Source organism: Nesoenas mayeri (genome assembly GCF_963082525.1).
Source record: "Nesoenas mayeri genome assembly, chromosome: 2".
Lineage (NCBI taxonomy): Eukaryota > Metazoa > Chordata > Aves > Columbiformes > Columbidae > Nesoenas > Nesoenas mayeri.
This window is the reverse complement of record NC_137543.1, coordinates 33,088,549-33,106,066: the sequence shown is the minus strand read 5'-3', so window position 1 is coordinate 33,106,066 and position 17,518 is coordinate 33,088,549. Positions and strand designations below refer to the sequence as shown.

The 17,518-nt window shown below is 38.2% G+C and overlaps 1 protein-coding gene across 1 annotated transcript in view; it reads left to right on the top strand.

Moving 5' to 3' along the window:
* ZFHX4 (zinc finger homeobox 4) overlaps positions 1-17,518 on the top strand; it is a gene marked incomplete at both ends in the record, with an annotated part of 123,888 nt that overhangs the window by 4,196 nt on the left and 102,174 nt on the right. Inside the window, one exon of the mRNA XM_080338956.1 lies at positions 1-40. This exon is cut by the window's left edge and continues 463 nt beyond it. Within this exon, the coding sequence (XP_080195082.1) occupies positions 1-40 (40 nt within the window). The remainder of the gene's footprint in view (positions 41-17,518) is intronic.

The following is a 17,518-nucleotide window of genomic DNA, read 5'->3' as shown; positions in this document are numbered from 1 at the left end:
CACCAATCACAGGCACGAGGCAGCCCTGAAACTGTACAAGGTAAGCCAGTGACAGCAATTTCAGTTGGCATCAAGTAGATGAGGAAATTAACTGTTTCAGTGCTAATCGAACAAGACTTTGATTAAACAGCAGAATAAATGTTTATTGAACAGGTGTGTAATCGAACAAAAACTATGCAAGCGAGTCAGGGAGGAGCGCTCCCCATGAGTTGTGTTGATTCACGCAGGGGCCTGTTTAGGATGCACTTACTGTGAACACAGGGAACGTAGGGTTTGGGTTTTTTTTTTCCCTCTCCTAATAAACAACTAGAGAGGTTTTACATTCCTCGTAATATTTTCAGACTTTGTCCATTACATTTTGATCAGAAGCTTGATGGAAATTATAGAAAGTGATGATTTTTCCATACCGTGCAGAGGGAAGGAGATCACTTTCTGGCATACATATCTGTTTGCAACCATAATCTGTCACAGCTAAGTTATTTTACATCGGTATTTTCAGTAAGCACATGCAATAGGCCTCATTATTACCAAGGATATTCAAAAGTAAGTGCTGTCATCCTTTTGTATGCCCTTCTTTTCCAAGACAGTAATGATTTTTCACAAACATGAAAGGGTGTGGTATAGATAAATATGTTAGTAGAACTGCAACTATATTTTTATCTTTACTGGAAAAAACTATGTGGATATAATGAATATGTGGGAGTGATGAATACCATTTGTTACACAACTTGTCATGACTTTTTCCAAACCCTAATTATGGGGTAACTTATTTTCTGCAGTGTGTTTACTGGATTGGCTTGATTGTCTTGGTTCATGTACGAAATATAACACATTTATTTCCAAGATGGATAACTTTGTAACTTATTAAAAACTTCTTTTGTCTGGGGGATATAAAAATTCAGGAAATATTGCAAACCATTAGTCACTGTAACAAGCTCTAAATATGATTAGAAAATCCATTTTGCAAGTGTTATCTATTGATTTATACTAGAAATCTGTGATAACTAAACTACCAGGAGTCATCTGCTGATTACGGCAACTATGCTGGTTTTCTAATCATGTTGAAAATGTGTACACATGGAATAAATACAAAAAAGCCATAGCAGACCCCTAGTTTAAGCAAGAATAACATTATACTGGTGTTCAACCATGTTCAAATGGTTGTTCTGAGCTAACACAGAGTGCACAGGCAGTAACATGGATTTTCATTTTATAACCTCATAGTTGTAACCTTGGTGGATCTGCTATGGACAAAAATGGCAGTAACAAAAGATTGGGCCTGTCATATTGTCTGAAAGTGCTGGCTGCTCTGCTAATTTAATACCATATTTTATTTAAATTGCGTTTTCCCTTAACTCTAACTCTATGGAGGTGGGTTTTTTCTGCTTGTTTGGTGTGGTTTTGTTTTTTTGTTTTTTTTTTTTAAGATTCAAAGGCCTATTTTAAAAAGTGGCAAAAGAGCTGAGAGTCTAGCTATAGAGCCTGCCTCGGCAGCAAAACTCCCTTCAGAAGTTCCTGCTCCTTGTTGACCATGAATGGTTCCTTGCTCCATCCAGTTACGCTGATTGTGGAGCCACACTCTAAGTCAGATTTTTCACATTATTTAAGTTAAATATAGCTGGTCCTCATCTCTTTTTTTGAGTATTAATCTGAATTATTTCAATGATCTGTTTTATAATGCCACCATTCAGAGAGATGCTGCTGCAAACCATGTCACAGGTAGGAATGATAGAATGGGAGACAGGAAGGCTTTTCGCAGAGGGCTTTTCTCAGATGGCTTCATTGCCAAAGCATTGGAGACTGTCAAAAATAAGATGCAGTTGCTAATTTTTTAAATAAAGCCATAGGCATAACTATGGAGTTGCAAGCTACAAACCATCTACTCAAAACAGCACTGTCTCATGACTCACTCTCAATCTCTAGAGAAATCTTGGTCAAATATGTTTGGGTTTGCAGCCTGTCCTGCAAAACCTTTGATTTAGCATACTAAGGGAGTGAGTCTCAACTCTTAGCCCTCATCACAAAAATGTCCTGCTGCTGAAGCTGCTTCTTTTCCAAATCATGGTTTGTTGGATTGAGTAATTCAGTAGTGTCTAGGTGGTGCAGCTGTAATACATGGCAAATGACCATCGCTAATCTTTTAAATTCAGTCTCTGAATCAGTTAGGGCGAAAGACATCCCAGTGGAGAAGGAATGCATAAGCTCTCAGACACCCTTTCTAAGCTTCACGTTCTACAGAGGACAATTGATAGTGTATTGCTGGTAACCATAGCATTGTAAGTCTCCTGATACATGTATTTTTTAAGACCTGTCCCTAGGATTGCTAGTGACAATCTCAGCTTTTTAAAAAGTTTCTGTCCCTCATGACTTCTTAGAGAAGCTTGGAAATTTGAACCCTGCCAGGCTTAACAACTCTCAGAAAGCAGATAGCATGTACACATGCACATTTTCTTTTTATATAATCTCATTTTGAGGTTAATTTGAAGGAGAGGAATGACTTATTAAAAATACCGATTGGGGTATGAGTGTTATTATTTTTTAAGATTTGGGCTGGCAGGACTAAAATGTGTCCCAAATAACCAAAAGGTTCTAGATGTGTGTGCTTTATAACAGAATGTAATGCCTCTGTACGTCACCCAGAAAACTTTACTTTTAATTATGAGTGTGCATTCAGGCCTCAAGGTGGAAATAAATGAGATTTTGAAAGTCGGTAAAGTTTTCTGCTAGCTGACTTGATAGTTTTGTCAGGTCTTGGTGAAGCTGTTGACACCACAAGAGTTGTAAATTTTTCTCTCTTGATAGATCAGATAAACTTTTAGAGCACCTAAGGAAAAAAAAAAAACATTAATTTGTATGAATAATAGATATATGCCTTGGGAGTGATATCGAATATTCATGAATTGTGTTTATATTCAAGCAGCTCCTCTAACTCTTTTAAAATTAAGGTGCTGTGAATATGGTTTGGCAATAAAAACTTTAATACTAAAACCATCTGAAAGCACAGAAAAAAGAATTAGTGTCTTTGTTCCTTTGCTGTGTCAAGTACCTCAAAGTTTTTTCTTTAGTTGTTTATATTTATTTAAATGTTATTGTTTTGTGAATTTTCTTTTTACAAATGTTACTGCAACAGCTTGATTTCTCTTCCTGTGCTTAACTATAGATGAAATAAAAGGATGTCTTTTCATAACCGTAGCTTTTAAAGCGACCATGAACACCAGAGCTTCTCTTCTGAAGCTGTATAATTTTGGGCACTATTGAAATGTCACTTTTAGATTTCGATTCTAAGTGTGGCAAAGTGAAATCTTTAGCTGTTTTCTAAGTTATTTAGAAAAGAAATGGACTGATTGCTCCTTAGAGAAGTGCAATATTCCAATGGTGTTGGTAATGTGGCTGCTAAGAGCCAGAACAAAGATGGCCTTACCCTGCGTGAACTCCACTTGGGCTAAATGAATTTCCCAAAGATTTACATTTGGAATTGTGAAGCTCGATATTAGCAAATTAAACCACAGAAGAGTTGCAAGCCCTTTGCAGCATCCATCGAGAAGCATTCAGTGACTCCACAAGTAAACAGAGAAAGCCTCTATAGCAACAGAGTGCATTTCCATGCTGCAGGAGGAACTGTTCTGCTTCTGCAGGTTTGGGAAGCTGAGGCAGGACAGTGATCTGTCTCTGTGGAAATAAAGTACATATAGCTGGAACTGCTCTTAAGGAAGCCATTTTGTACCTTAGTCAAACAGCTTTTGATTCAGGAAACTGCATATATAATGTCCTGGCCTCATAAAGTAGTTTCCAAACACTTTGAATGAATAAATGAATAAATAAATAAATAAATACAGGGTAGCCTTTTTGCAAAGGAAACTGGAGTGGCTGAAAAGAAGCTTCAAATAACCAAGTAACTGACCAACAGGATCAATTTCTAAACACAAATAAATATATAATGCTAGTCTATAAAAACCATGATTCAATTAGCTGATAGTAGCTTTAATAGACATTAATATTATATTGGATATTTACTATAGTCTACACCATATATGCAACTATTTAGGAGCTCAGGGAAAGTGACAGGCAGCAGTTAGCAGGGTAATACTCAGCTGTGTGGAAACTACCTTGGTTTTCCCTTCATTGACAAAATATTGATCAATAACACTATTAATGCTATGATCGTCAGTTCAATTTGGATAGATCACTTTACCTCTTGTGTTCTCAAACGGCAAAGATATTACCCAAAAGGAGTGACCTGATTTGAGTTTAACAAGGTTAAAGGTTAAAGGTTAGCTCAAAAGCATCATCTGCCTAGCTGCTTAACTTTAAAATGATCAATTTAATGAAAATCTGTTTTGCAGATGGTGTTTTAATGTCTTTGGCAGGATTTAGGCAGCTTTAACATTAGACGTATGCTAGTAAAAATTATTTCTTTATTTGACCAGAACAACACCTTTTCTTTTATGTTTTAAGGTAAAAGGCATGTGGGATATGGTATTTTGGAAAAAGACCCAGAAGCAGAAAGTGTTGATGATCTTTCCATACGGGCTCAAAACCAGAATACCTCTGTGTCTATTGCTAACGATGGCTGAAGAAACAAACAAAGCCGTATTCATTTTTTTACCATAATGTTTTACTTTGAACCCATAAAAAGAATTTCAGTCAGAACTGTCCTTGAAAAAGGTTTGTCTTCTTTGCCTAGGGTGGAATGCAACAGCATTAACATTTTTAACCTGGCAGAGCAAGCTGATTGTCTCTTTCAGACTTTGTGTTTGCAGATCAGCAGTATTCCTTTTCCTACTCACAAGCTGAGTAGTAATTGTGTTACTTAGCTGTAGATACCATAAATAATAAGGCAAATTAGTCAATCTAAATGGTAAGTTTTATCTGATGGAAGTTATCTGAATAAACAAAGAATTAGATCCTCAGGAGTGTAAAGCAGAGCTTTGTGTTTATGTCTTCTGAGAATCTGGCCCTCACAATTTTTGCCAAGATAATTAAGTTTCAGCACAAGCATGTCTTTCTGTTTTCAGATGTATGCAATTCAATAGGAATTTCTTGGGCTGCTAATACAATGCTATTATATGTTAGCTTTATAATTACCTAGGACTCTATCCCTTTGCTGAAATGCATTATAATATTACATACACAAGCATAGCTTGCATGTAGCGGTCATGAAAGTAGTGCCCTTTGTTTCATATTGACCTTCCAACTTATTTAAATAAGAGTTTACAATGAGCCTTTATTTTGTCCACAAATGATCATAAACAGCTTTCTAAAGAGCCCAATAAAATGAGATAATCACAAATGTATAACATCACATATTGAAAGGGTGGAAGAACAAATGGGGCTTTTACTATATTTTATAGGATGGATTTATAGTCTGTCCTTGGGTCACTTAGGGCTAAGAATTTTCACGGTCAGCTGGTTGGTCCTGCTAGCTAGCATCCTCTGCAGGAAATGCAAATACCGTGCAGCACCTGCTCTTCAGCTGGGCTTGTGCACTGCTGTTTTAAAGCGAGGTGTCCACTTCTCTGCTGGTTCAAAGTCAAAAGCTTAATTAGACTAGCTTTTTCTCTGCATCTGTCATCAGTGAAGCAGAATAGTCTGTCTGGATTCCATAATGCTGTTTGCATATTTGGATTTTAAATCAGCCAGGGATATTGAATGCTTTGCTCATCTTTATCATGTGCAAGAGGCACAAGTGGGATTTAGTCCTTAGGTAACTTTTAGTGTAACAGTTCCCCAAGGAACACTGCTTGGGTTTTTCTCATTATCCTTGTTCTGGATGAAAGGATCGTTGTTAGGAATTAGCAACTGAGTTGGGGGGTGTGAAGTATATGCATATGGGGGCAAATGGACTAACAGCCCCTATCACTTTGTTTGCTTTACTCTCTTTGGCATGAAATGTTGAGACTTGATCACTCCAGAATTAACACAAAGTCACATTCTTTTCATTTCAATTGTCCTGCACTAACTTTTTAATTTAAAATGAAATATCCTAGATATGTGCCAGTCCAATTATTGAACTGTCATTGTCCCAGTATGATGGTAAAAGAGGTCAGGAGATTGTGCAGCATTGATTTGCATAAAAATCATTGTGGAAAGGAAATTGGAATATGTCTGCACATCTGAGGAGCCAAAACATGATTTGCTTAATCTTATTTTCATTCTTGTTGTTTGTATTGGTGAAGAAAGCTGTTTCCAGTGATAAACAAGAGTTATTCTAATTTGTTGCTAAACATAAACCTCACAATAGAGGATATTTCAATTTTTATAGTACTTTCAGGTTTATGTTCATTTAAGGTTTTAAATGTTTTATGAAATTTAATTTCCACTGCACGTTTTAGTTACTGTAATTCAGATTATGCTGTTGTGCTTACATGTATAAAGAGAAACGAATGTTCAAAGAACACATTGCATAGTCAGCTACACATAGCTATACATAATATATATGCCTACTGTATATACTTACACTCTATAGACAAGTACATTTATGAGAAACACCCAAACAAGTTGTGAGCTAGCAGAATAGTAATTTCAAATGTATTCCTTTTAAATTTTAAATTTAAAAAATAATAGTAGAGAAATAATTTTCACATTATATTTAATGTATTTGATATTCAGATGTCATCTGTCTCTCAGATAATTCTACATAATGGTCCTTATTAAAAAAAAAAAAGGCATGCATTGTGTTCAGTTTATGGTACACTGTTAAAGCAGAAAGGTATTCTCAAATAATGGCTTAGAGAAACCCCATGTTCTTCCACTGAAATGCTGTCCAGGATCATAGTCTGAACCTTGTCCTGGGTGAGGATGTGTAACACTACTCTTTGAAAGGAGGCTGTACCAAACTATTTGGACATGACTTGCAATGTGCAGCCTGCCCAATAGAACACAAGCTCTTGGAAAGCAGGAAGAGTGAGCAAGGAGGAGAGCAAAAGCAGCATAAAGAGGTTCAGCTTCACTTATTTGGTATGTTCAACACACAAAATGGCTGTGTAACAGCTGTTTTTTGTGCCTGGAGTTCTTTCATTCTGACATTAAAAGAAATATGTAATTATTTCTGACTGAGATTCAAAGTAGATATACAGTGTATAGTGAATGTAAGAATATTATGTCAGTGTGAGTACATGTGTATATGTGCATAAATAGACTGCAGTCATAGATTTAGCAGCCACTCCCTCCCAGCCTTTCAACATAGATTTTCTTGTTACCCTTAGGAGATTTTAGCTGATATTATGCAACTCGCTACAGGTGTCTTCTCTAAAATTTGTAATTACAGTTTACCACACTCTCCCAGGTGAGATTGTTCTCCACTCTCTCTTCAACGTATTTAAGAACAAGCATTAAAAAAGAAAAAAAAAGGACTAAGACATGACATGAAAGTTGTATTTTGACATGCATATGTGTACTGAGCTTTATTATTGCTTTTGAGAAGTGATTTGGGAGTAAAACCCTAGAGAGCTATATGCAGAACTCCCCAACTCCCCTTTTTTAAAATTTTCCTTTTGGTTACCACTGGAGCAAAGCTTCAGTCAAACTTTGTAAAGAAGGGTAGCGAAGAGGCTGGTGTGAAATGCTGAGCCACACCAGTTCTGTTGATTTTAGCAAGAATTGGGAACAATGCAGGAGATATTTTATTGGATAAGCTTCCATGTGTATGTTAGTGGGCAAAATACAATACAGTACAACAGGAAATAGGTAGTAATTACATTAAATGTGGGTAGGGTTTTTATGTTGATAAAACATAAGTTACAAGTGGTAGCATGTAATATTTTTTGATCCTGGTGGTCTGCCTGTAAGGCTGGTGTACTTTGTACGAGCAGATTGTGCATACTGATCAACATCCTCATGCTGATGTTTAAAGAAAGTGAAGCTCTGCTAGGCACCACAAGACCTTCCCTTTGTGGACATCTGTGAAGGAGGATGTCATGGAAATGACCCCCTTGGTCTGCAGCAGAAGGTGCGAGCCCTGCAGTTCTGGAGCAGACAGATACACAGTATTGTGCACCGTCGCCTCAGGGGAAACTGTATGTGCTACTCTCCCTGTGGGAGGGAAAGCATTAAGATAATCTCTAGCTTTTAAAGGCAGGAGGCATTGAAGGAAACAAAAATTGAGCAAAGGTAGTCTTTGAATGATGAAGTGTGCAGATTCCCATGCCTAGGGCATCCTACTGCTGTAACAATGACAAAACCAGAAAAAATAACATGGTTTTGTCACATACGAAGAGTATGAGCAATACTCTTTGCTTATATGCGTGAATAGGAACCTGCATATTGCTAATGGAAGCCATGAATGGTAATATACTAATCTTATTCCAAGAGTGGATATTTGACTACATTAGGTGCCTAACAAAAAAAATCTCTCTTTTTTTTTTTTTTTCTATTTAAAACTGTTACCCTAGAGTGATAATCAAACCATTCTGTTACCATGATCTGCATGTCTAACATCCATAAGTGTATAACTACTGTTTTATTGCTGGATTGTGTGCAGGCAACCCAGCATATAGGGACAGTATTCAGAAGCCTGCCCAAAGAAGAGTGTTTATTTGTAATCTCTGTTCTCCTGTGTAAACTCTCCCAAAGAACATGCGGCTTCCTTGCACTGCTCCTGGAGAGAGAGCCACCTCTGCCCATAAAAGCAGCACAGAATTTACTGTTTGTATTCAAACTTTTTGTAGAAAAATAGGTTACTTTTATTCAGAAAAGGTTCAAGATCAATCATGTTGTGGTGACTCTGTTTAAACAAAGGCTTACAGTGGAAACTCTTACCAGAACTATAACAGGCAATTCCAGTGGTCTCTATCATCTCATTCTAAAGTTGTTCAACACACATGGAATTTTTGCATTGAGGTCTTAAACTTCTGATTTGGCCTACAGCAGTCCTTGGCTGGGGGGGTAGGGGAGGTTGTCTCCAAATGTCTTTATTAAGAAGGAAGATGTTTCCCATGGGAAATCCTGGAAAGATGCAACTGGCTCACATATCATACCAGGTATGACTGATGTTAACCTTATGCTAAATTCAAAACTCTGAGTACTAATGGCAAAAGAGAAGGAAGGGTACTTCTTCTTAGTTATAGAATCACAGAATTATAACATCCAGAGTTGAAAGGGACGCATAACGATCATGGAGTCCAGCTCCCTGTTCTGTGCTGGACTACCTAAAACCAAACCACATGGTTAAGAGCACGCCTTAAACAGGCTCAGCACTGTGACCACTTCTCTGGGGAGCCTGTTCAAGTGACTGACCACACTCTCAGTGAAGGACCTTTTCTTAATGTCCAATCCGAACTTTCCCTGACGTAGCTTCATACCATTCAAAGAACAATGTTCCCATTTTCCATGTAACCTAGACAAAAACTTGCTCTTTGGGAAACAGATTGGGGCAAAAATACTAATGTTTTCTAATTGAATAAATACTTTGTGAATGACCAGAAGCTTCGTATTTTTACAGCTGGAACAATGAAACAAATCTAAGGAAGATCTTGGTGTTCTTGCTCTTTGTGTCTGCTAGTGATGAGAGCATGGAAAAAGGCTTACTTTACTCCTGAAATGAGACAGCTTTTAGTATCTAGATGTTACTATTTTGGAAACACCCTTTGGCATTTGCAGATATGCACTCAGCTAATGAATGACTGGAAATAAGGAAGAATGAAGCTAGTGGAAAAAACGAGGCCAAACTGCAAGTGTTTCTGAAAACCTTATGTCCTTATTTGTCCAGGAACTTCTGTGACTCAAAATCTTTGACCTAAGAGGAAGTCAGGACCCTGCTGGGATATATCAGAGCAGAATCTTCTGAAGTCGGCTCTCAGATGACAAAGATCACATACCACAAAAAAGAAAAAGAAAAAGAAAAAAAAAGTTTAAGATTAATTTTACCGAATTTGTGGCCTAGAGTCATTGAACAGATTCAAAACCACTAGTGTATTTGTCCTTAGGATTAACCCTGTTGGAGATGAATTTCAGAAATAGGAATTGTACCTAAGTTGTGGATAACCTTTGTGAGTTTTTGACTTGCTAAGGTAGTCTCCTAAGTTATGATGAACTGGATAAACTGTCAGTGTGCTCTGTCTTCCTGTTCCTCTGTCCACTGGTATTTCTTGTAGCATGTCAGGCTTCAGCAGTTTATTCACGATACTTGAATTTCTGTGGCTTATAGAACTAAAGGGGTGAAAAATCTTTGGATGTTGTCATTAGGACTCCTGATGGGTATTTTTGAGAATGAGTAAATCCTTTCTCAGTTAGACACTTTGTCTCTTTGAATTTTTTGTTTGTTTGTTTCTTGGAAAACAAAGATAGGTTTGTGGGACCACTTGTGACTCAACATATTCCAGGTAGGATTTAGATCCAGAAGTCTTTCTAGGGTTTTTCTTTTCTTTCATGAGTTCACTGAACAGCTCAAATTCTTTGGCCTCAGCTTCCTCAAAAGTATCAAATAGATTATAAGGTTTACCTAAAGCATTTTGGGGTATACAAAGGACAAGAGCTATGCTGGTTTTGAAGAGATGTATGAATGTAATTTTTTTATGATAAGGAAAAGACTTGAGCTGGTAATCAATAAAAGGAGAACTCTGAAATCTCTTGTTACAGAGTTCAAGCCTGTATCTCAGTTCCCTCAGCTTTTGTGTTCTGCAGATACAAAGGTTTTGTGCCTCAGTGTTCACAACAGGAACTAAACAAATATCTCTCCTTTACTTCTGGTCGTTGTTTGTCCTAATAGATTTAGAAAGTAATCTCAGTACTGTCTGGATTTAGGAAACAGCGTGGGCTTTGGGAAAAAGAAAATGTGTCCCTAACTGAGCAGAGGTCAGGGACAGGTTGGCCCCCAATATGTTTGGCAGTCTAAATTGACCTTACAGAAATATAAGTAAGCATACCACTTCTTTTCATCTGCCTGTATTTACCTGTGTGTCTGCTTAATACAGTGTCTGTTATTGGAAGGAATCAGAGATGGAGTTTGAAGTCGTTAGTACTCATGAGAACTTTAGAGAGACAAATATTATCCAATGCTAGTGTTAGGCAGGAAGTCACAGTTGTTGGAAACTGAGTTTCTTGCACAGAGGGTGCAGTGGGGGAAGCAAAAAGGTAGGCGTGTCTGCTTGTAGAAGTGCACACTTTCCAAGAGCATAAACAGAATTTAAAACTATGTGTGTCCATACATACCCCAGACTACTACTGTCACCTGCTACAATACTGCACAAAGATCTCTATATGTTAGTGTCTGCTGTAGTAAAGGTTGGATTTCCATTTCTGTTCTAATTTCCTTCTCCCAGTTATTCACAATTTTCTTACAGACACTTTTAGGGCTGAAATTATCAGGATGTGGTCTGGGTGTAAATAACATTTCTTTCTTCTTTGGAGCTGTTTTTGAGACACTTAATGAGATAACTTTCCAGACTATCCTAATTAAAAATATTCTATCACAAATAAGGTTAGTCAAGTACATCTCTGCATTGGCTATCTGTAACAGAAGAAAATGCTATTTTAGAAGCAACAACACATTGATAGGCCAAGTATGCAATCATGGTCCTATCACAGCAAATTATAACATTAGTCCACCTTATCAAATCTCTTTACTCCATAGAGGCTAACAACAATTGCTTCTCAGAGCAAAGCAAAAAAATATTTCATGCGCAAGTATGGAATATGGAAAGGAGTTCCACTGGTTAATTTAACCTGCATAAAAATATAAATATTCAGCTTTTAAAAATTTCTGTCAGTCATTTAAGTTATTAAGTTTTGGTTGTTTATTAATCTGGTAATAGAACAAGAAAGATCATATGCTCTTACTTGTTTTATGATCTTTCTATATAATCTTTATATCTTCATAATAATCTTTATGATTTTTTTATGGTCTCTCTATCATGTCTCTCTTTTACTTACACTATTCGTGTACTAAAGAATTCCAGTCTATTCAGTGGTGTTGCTTTTAGTGGAAGTTTTCCCACATTTCTGTTAATCCCATCACTGATCCTCCTACCCCTGCTAAATTTTTCTTGAGATATACAGCTATTTCAGAACCGAACACACTGTTCTCAGTGGAGTTTTATGATTTACTGTCCCATGCCTGGTGCATCCAAAAATATAATCTGCTTTAAACAAACCCTGTTGCATTCTGTGCTGGAAATATGTTGCCTTTCGTTGCGTGTCTCTTCCCATGCCCACCTTCACACAGGTGCCCAAGTGTCCTAGAGTGGTTACATTTAACTTAGATGCCAGTAACTTGTTTGATTGCTTCAAATTATTCTTTCTAATACACGTTTTCTTGGATTCATTTGTCAGTACTAAATTTCACCTGCCTGCTCAGCCAGCTTTCAACCCCTCTGACATTCCTGGTGGTTCTTTGGCTGGTCTTTACTGGCATGAATTCTTTTGTGCCCTCTGCAAGATCAGTCCTGGTTTGATGTTTGAAGACCTAGAGGCAGTTTCTGTTAAATGGCCTGTTAGTTCCTCTAGCTTGTTCTCTGCCTCTGCCTGTTTCTAATCCATGACTTCTTTGCCTCTGTGTTAGGTGTCTACTTTACGAGGTTAGGCCACCTCCTGCATATTTAGCTGAGAGAAACTCCAGCTCTGAATAATCCCGTGAAAGAATTAATTTCCCCCTGATATTAAGAGAGTGAGGGAAAGAAGCATCCGGTTTATCTTTGTGTCACATCACCTGTCTCTTCAGACAGCTGCCTCTTGTCGCTTTCCACACTTACTGCTAGACATTGGGGTGCAAATACCTGAAGGAAGCTAACTATTCATTAAGCCTAAAGAACAGAAATAGCTAATTAGCCATCTATTTGCAAATATTTACCCCAGATATTCATTTGCTGGTACAAAGCAGATGATGTTGTTTCTGCATGTGGACTACAAGGCTGAGGCATAACTCAAATGGACTCTTTGTAGTCTGCTCTCTATATACTGTTCAGTGCTAACTTTAATGTATTATTGATTGTTATTAAGGTATACCATGAAATAGAGATGGGATGTCTGTTGTGGTTGAACTCATACTGTGGGAGCTGTGTTGACTTTTGGGTTGTTCTGGCCTTCATGCTGCTTGACATTAAAACCTTTCACATTAGGGTAGAGAAGAGAAAGAAATATATAGTAACTAATTTACCCTGTACATAGTGTGAAGTAATGTGAAAATATGATGCCAAATACCCTCCCCACCAACTCAGCACAAAATGGGAAATGAAATACTAATTTCAGAGCGAGCCAGGAAGTTCCCAATTCCCTGCGTGAGTATATACAAACACTAGTTCAGGGCAGTTGCCACCTGAATTTAAATAAGCTGTGCTACCTGCCAGTGGTGAAGGAAGTGCTAAAAGTGAAGGGATTAAGGGTCTTATTCTCAGAAACGCTGAGTGCTAGCGGCTCCTGTTGATTGTGTGTGTTTAGCATCTCGGGGGCCAAGGTCACACTTAGGCAGTGACCGGCTCCTCTGTGCTGACTGGCAGCTTCTGTCTTTGCACAGCCCCCTTGGCTGGATGTGTTGGCTAGTTTGGAATACACAAAAATTGCATCAGAAGATCAATTACTGCTGAAATGTCACTACTGAACACTGTAATACTGCTAATTAGTTAAAGCGAAAGAGACTTGTGATATGCATTTATCTTGACTGTAGCTCAAAAAACTACATTTGAAATACTTTAGATTTTTCCCCCTCCCTCTTTCTGGAAAAATTAAAGTACATAACTGTTGTTTTTTGCCTTTTTTATTTCCTGTCTCCCCATAAAATGAAACACATCTAAATAGTTCTGTCTCCAGCAGTTTGCATCTTAGAATATTTTACTTCTGTTTGAAACTCTTGAAGAGGGTATTAGTGATGAGAGAAAACTGGAAATAAGGAAAGGTATGACAAACACACGGTCACAGGACAACCCCCTCTAACCTTGGCCTAGGTCCATTTCTGCCACTAATGGAGAAAAATAAATAGGAGATTTGATGCACGTTTTTGGCTGTGGGGGTGGCAGGGTTACTCTGCTCAGGCCCAGGAGACCCTGGCTGGCAGAGAGCCAGTGTGTGCACTGTACTTCCTACGCCACACCAGGCAGGAGATGTGGCAGGACAAGGACCAGGAAGGGCAGTAGCTAGAGCTCACATAAGCATGTCTGATGAGAGTGAAATTCCCCCTGCACAGGGAGGAGTGGGGAGTTCCCAGTTAGAGCTGGCTCAGGGGGATGCTGGTGACTGCAGGAACCTTTTTGTCTGGGACAGAGAAAGCTGCTGTCACAAACTGTAGAGCCTGACTGCAGGCTTGTATTTTGATCCCCTGCTCAGATATGCTTCATTTCTCATGTGCTCATCTTGCAGGGAGCCTGGCTGGGCTGTGTCAATGCGTTCTGGGCAGGATGAAATACTGAAGTTATTTTCAAGCACTGGTTGTCCTTTTTAGTTGCTAAAACATATCCCAAGCTCTCATTCACGCATACTACCTCCCAAATTTCATCTAGCATTTTGGTTTTGGTAAGGATTATTTCCTCAATTTGCCATAAAGATCAGGTATTCAGCTGCCAAGGGCATGAGCAGAGTCCATGAAGTGTTTTCTTTTAGTGTGACATAGGTCAAATTGTTAAACAAAAGTCTAAATATTAGCAAAGATACATGAAAAACACAAGGTTTTTATGGATTGTGACTATTTTATCCTCTGTAGAATTTGTTTGAAGCTTTAAAAAAAAGATTGTTTGTTTCCTATTAAAATGGTGATGAGAGGAAAAAGATGACAAGAATGTGGGCCAAATCCATTTTTGTTGTGGTATTGCTGATCTTGGTAGTATTACTTCAAGAACGGAGTTGGCCCAGGAGTTTTCCAAAATAGTGTTTCTTAACTTTGTCAATTGACTGGGACATGGCTCTCCTGTGGTTTGACTACTGTGGTTTGTCACTATTGTGAGAAATTATCCAGTTCAAAAAGTTCTGTTATTTGGGTAATTTCTTGCTGAAATTGATGATTACTGTTTCTGTTTTTCTCCTGAAGTTTATTTCTAGGGTTTTTCCATTTGTTTCTGGTGCTTGAGAGAAAGGCTAGTTACAAAGTAGAGTCAGAGAGACTGCTCTGCAAAGAGAGTGTGAAAAAGAGGAGAGAATTTGAATTTGGAAATGTTTCCCCCCCCACCGAAACAGCTCCCCTGTTGGATCCAGAGTGTGTGTTGTTAGAATGAAATCCACACCCTAAGAGACTTTTACAGATCAAAACCAGGTTACAGGGTATTGATAATCATGACATACTTTGTGAGCATACACACTAGGTCACCTCATCCATAGCCTGTTTCTCCTCCTAAATTATTCCACATTTGTGAGCATTTTTCAAGCAGCTACTATTTAAAACCAGAAAGCCTCCACCCTAAAAGGCCCCAACCTGTCAGAAACATTTCCGCTCTTGCCTCAAGCTTGGAATTTCACTCCAAAACGCCAGCTCCCTCAGAACCGTGCATAGTGTCATCCTTGCCTCGTGGTTTACTCTCTGCAGCCTCAGTTGCCCACACATATAGCCAGTGTTTACCACCTCACCACATTCTTCTTCTTCCTGCTCTACCAATGTCTCTACGTGTCTGTTTTCACAGTGCCATCTACATCTGGAACAGTGTCGTTTCTGCAGCACATAGCCTGATTTCACTCTTGCCAAGCCCCAAACTCCTTTATATTTTTTCTCTTTTCTGCCAATAATCTTTCCCACTTTCTCTTGTGTATACGTGTGTGAGTGTTTGTGTACATTATCAAATACGCATTTCTAATTATTTGGGATGAGTGGGATAAAGGTTTTATTGTCTCGAGCTTGAGTTGGCTATGTTGTTTTAAGTAATAAAGACAGAAAAAGGTATGCTGACCATCCCACAGGAAACTATCATGCATTTTGAACCTCCTGCATATTTTACATTAGGAAAAATATGTTAGAAATTTGTAGAGCGCTCTTTAACTGTATCAATACTCCTTTTTCATATGGCTGTATGTTCCAAGCCAAGCTCCACTAATACTAAGGGGAAAAAACATTGCCGTGACTTTGTGACTAATATATTTTAGAAGCGTTTTGCATTTTTCCTATAATAGCTTTTCCATACATAATAGTGTTTCAGTTTGAAGGTCTGACATCTCAAGGCCTATCAGACCTAAAAACAAGTGCTAGTGTTCTGTTGGAAAGCTGGAAACTTCCCACCTCTGGTGCTATAAAACTCCTTTTTCAGACTCACAGATCACAAGATTAACACATCATTGGTAGAAAGCCCATCCTGGGTGTTGGCCCAATGTAATTTGAAAGGAAATTTTTCCATTTGAAAAGAAAGAAGGGAAAAGATTTGATGGTGACTCGAAGCAAAACCAAACTAATAGCAGCTGACTTAAGCTATCTGGTCTGGGAGCATTAATAATAACTACCCTTGGAGACAATTTTAGTTCTAGTTTCAAGCACAGAGATTATGTTGATACCATCTTCTAGGATGGACTTGAGACTTCTCTGAAGACCATGCTCCTTTGCCTTCTACATGACAGGTGTAGAAGTACACATGGGGCAGTCAGAGTGCTCTTTGTGAAAGTTGCTGAACCTGTGCTGGGCTCATATGGGCAATCCAAAATCTTCTGCATGGCATGAATAAGGCTGAGATGCCATAAAAATACGGCATATAAAAGTTCCAGACCACAGTCTTTCATTCTGTTTCAGGTGTCACCAGCAGGGCAAACAGAAATAATTACCTGGCTATATAAATGCATCAGGCCAGTGGTTTGATATTCTCAGTACATATCCCAATGCGACTCTGTGTTGTCATTTAGAAAAGGTTAAAATTTGGCCCAACTCAAAAAAAAGGTAAATTTTCCATTAACTTTGGTGTCAATAAGATGTCACACATGGCATTGTTAAATGTATACTATATAAAACTTTGTACGTGCATGTGTATATACTGTGTATCACAAGCACATACAAATGTGTTTCTGTATATTTTAGCCAATTAGGTGTGTTTAAACCATGTAATATTCACATGTCTAGAGTGAACTGAAGAGTCTGGATAGTGGTAAAATATTCAGAGAATGTAATGAGGACGTGTTTAGCACAATTGTAATATTGAGAGGTTTTGTTCCATTTATGAGGTGCCTTCCTCTATCGTAAAATAATGACTTTTTTTTTTTTGTTACATCAGTTTTCAGCTACAAATGTTTTACATTATAAAACTGTGTAAGACAGACTGAAAATTGGGAAGTGTAAGAACAGATAAGCTGAAGACTTAAGTGCTTTGGGCTAACTTCTCTCACCAGCTTTCAGAGATAGAGAGTGAGACTGTATTTGAAACCCCTCATCAGAGCAAAATGAACGTTTTAGCATTCTCAGACATAATATCAGGCTAACATGCTCCCTGACTGACATCCAGTGCATACTGTATAATTGCCAGCCTGCTTCTCTGAGTGCCTTGAAGATTACATTTTTTTAATGTCCCAATATTAATAACCAGATGTGATCTTCTTCCTGCCCAGGGGTCAGGCTAGCTGGCCAGGTCAGGCTGTTTGTCTGTGTGCACAGACTGTGAAGTCTATTCAGAATGACAGGTATTGGGGGGGG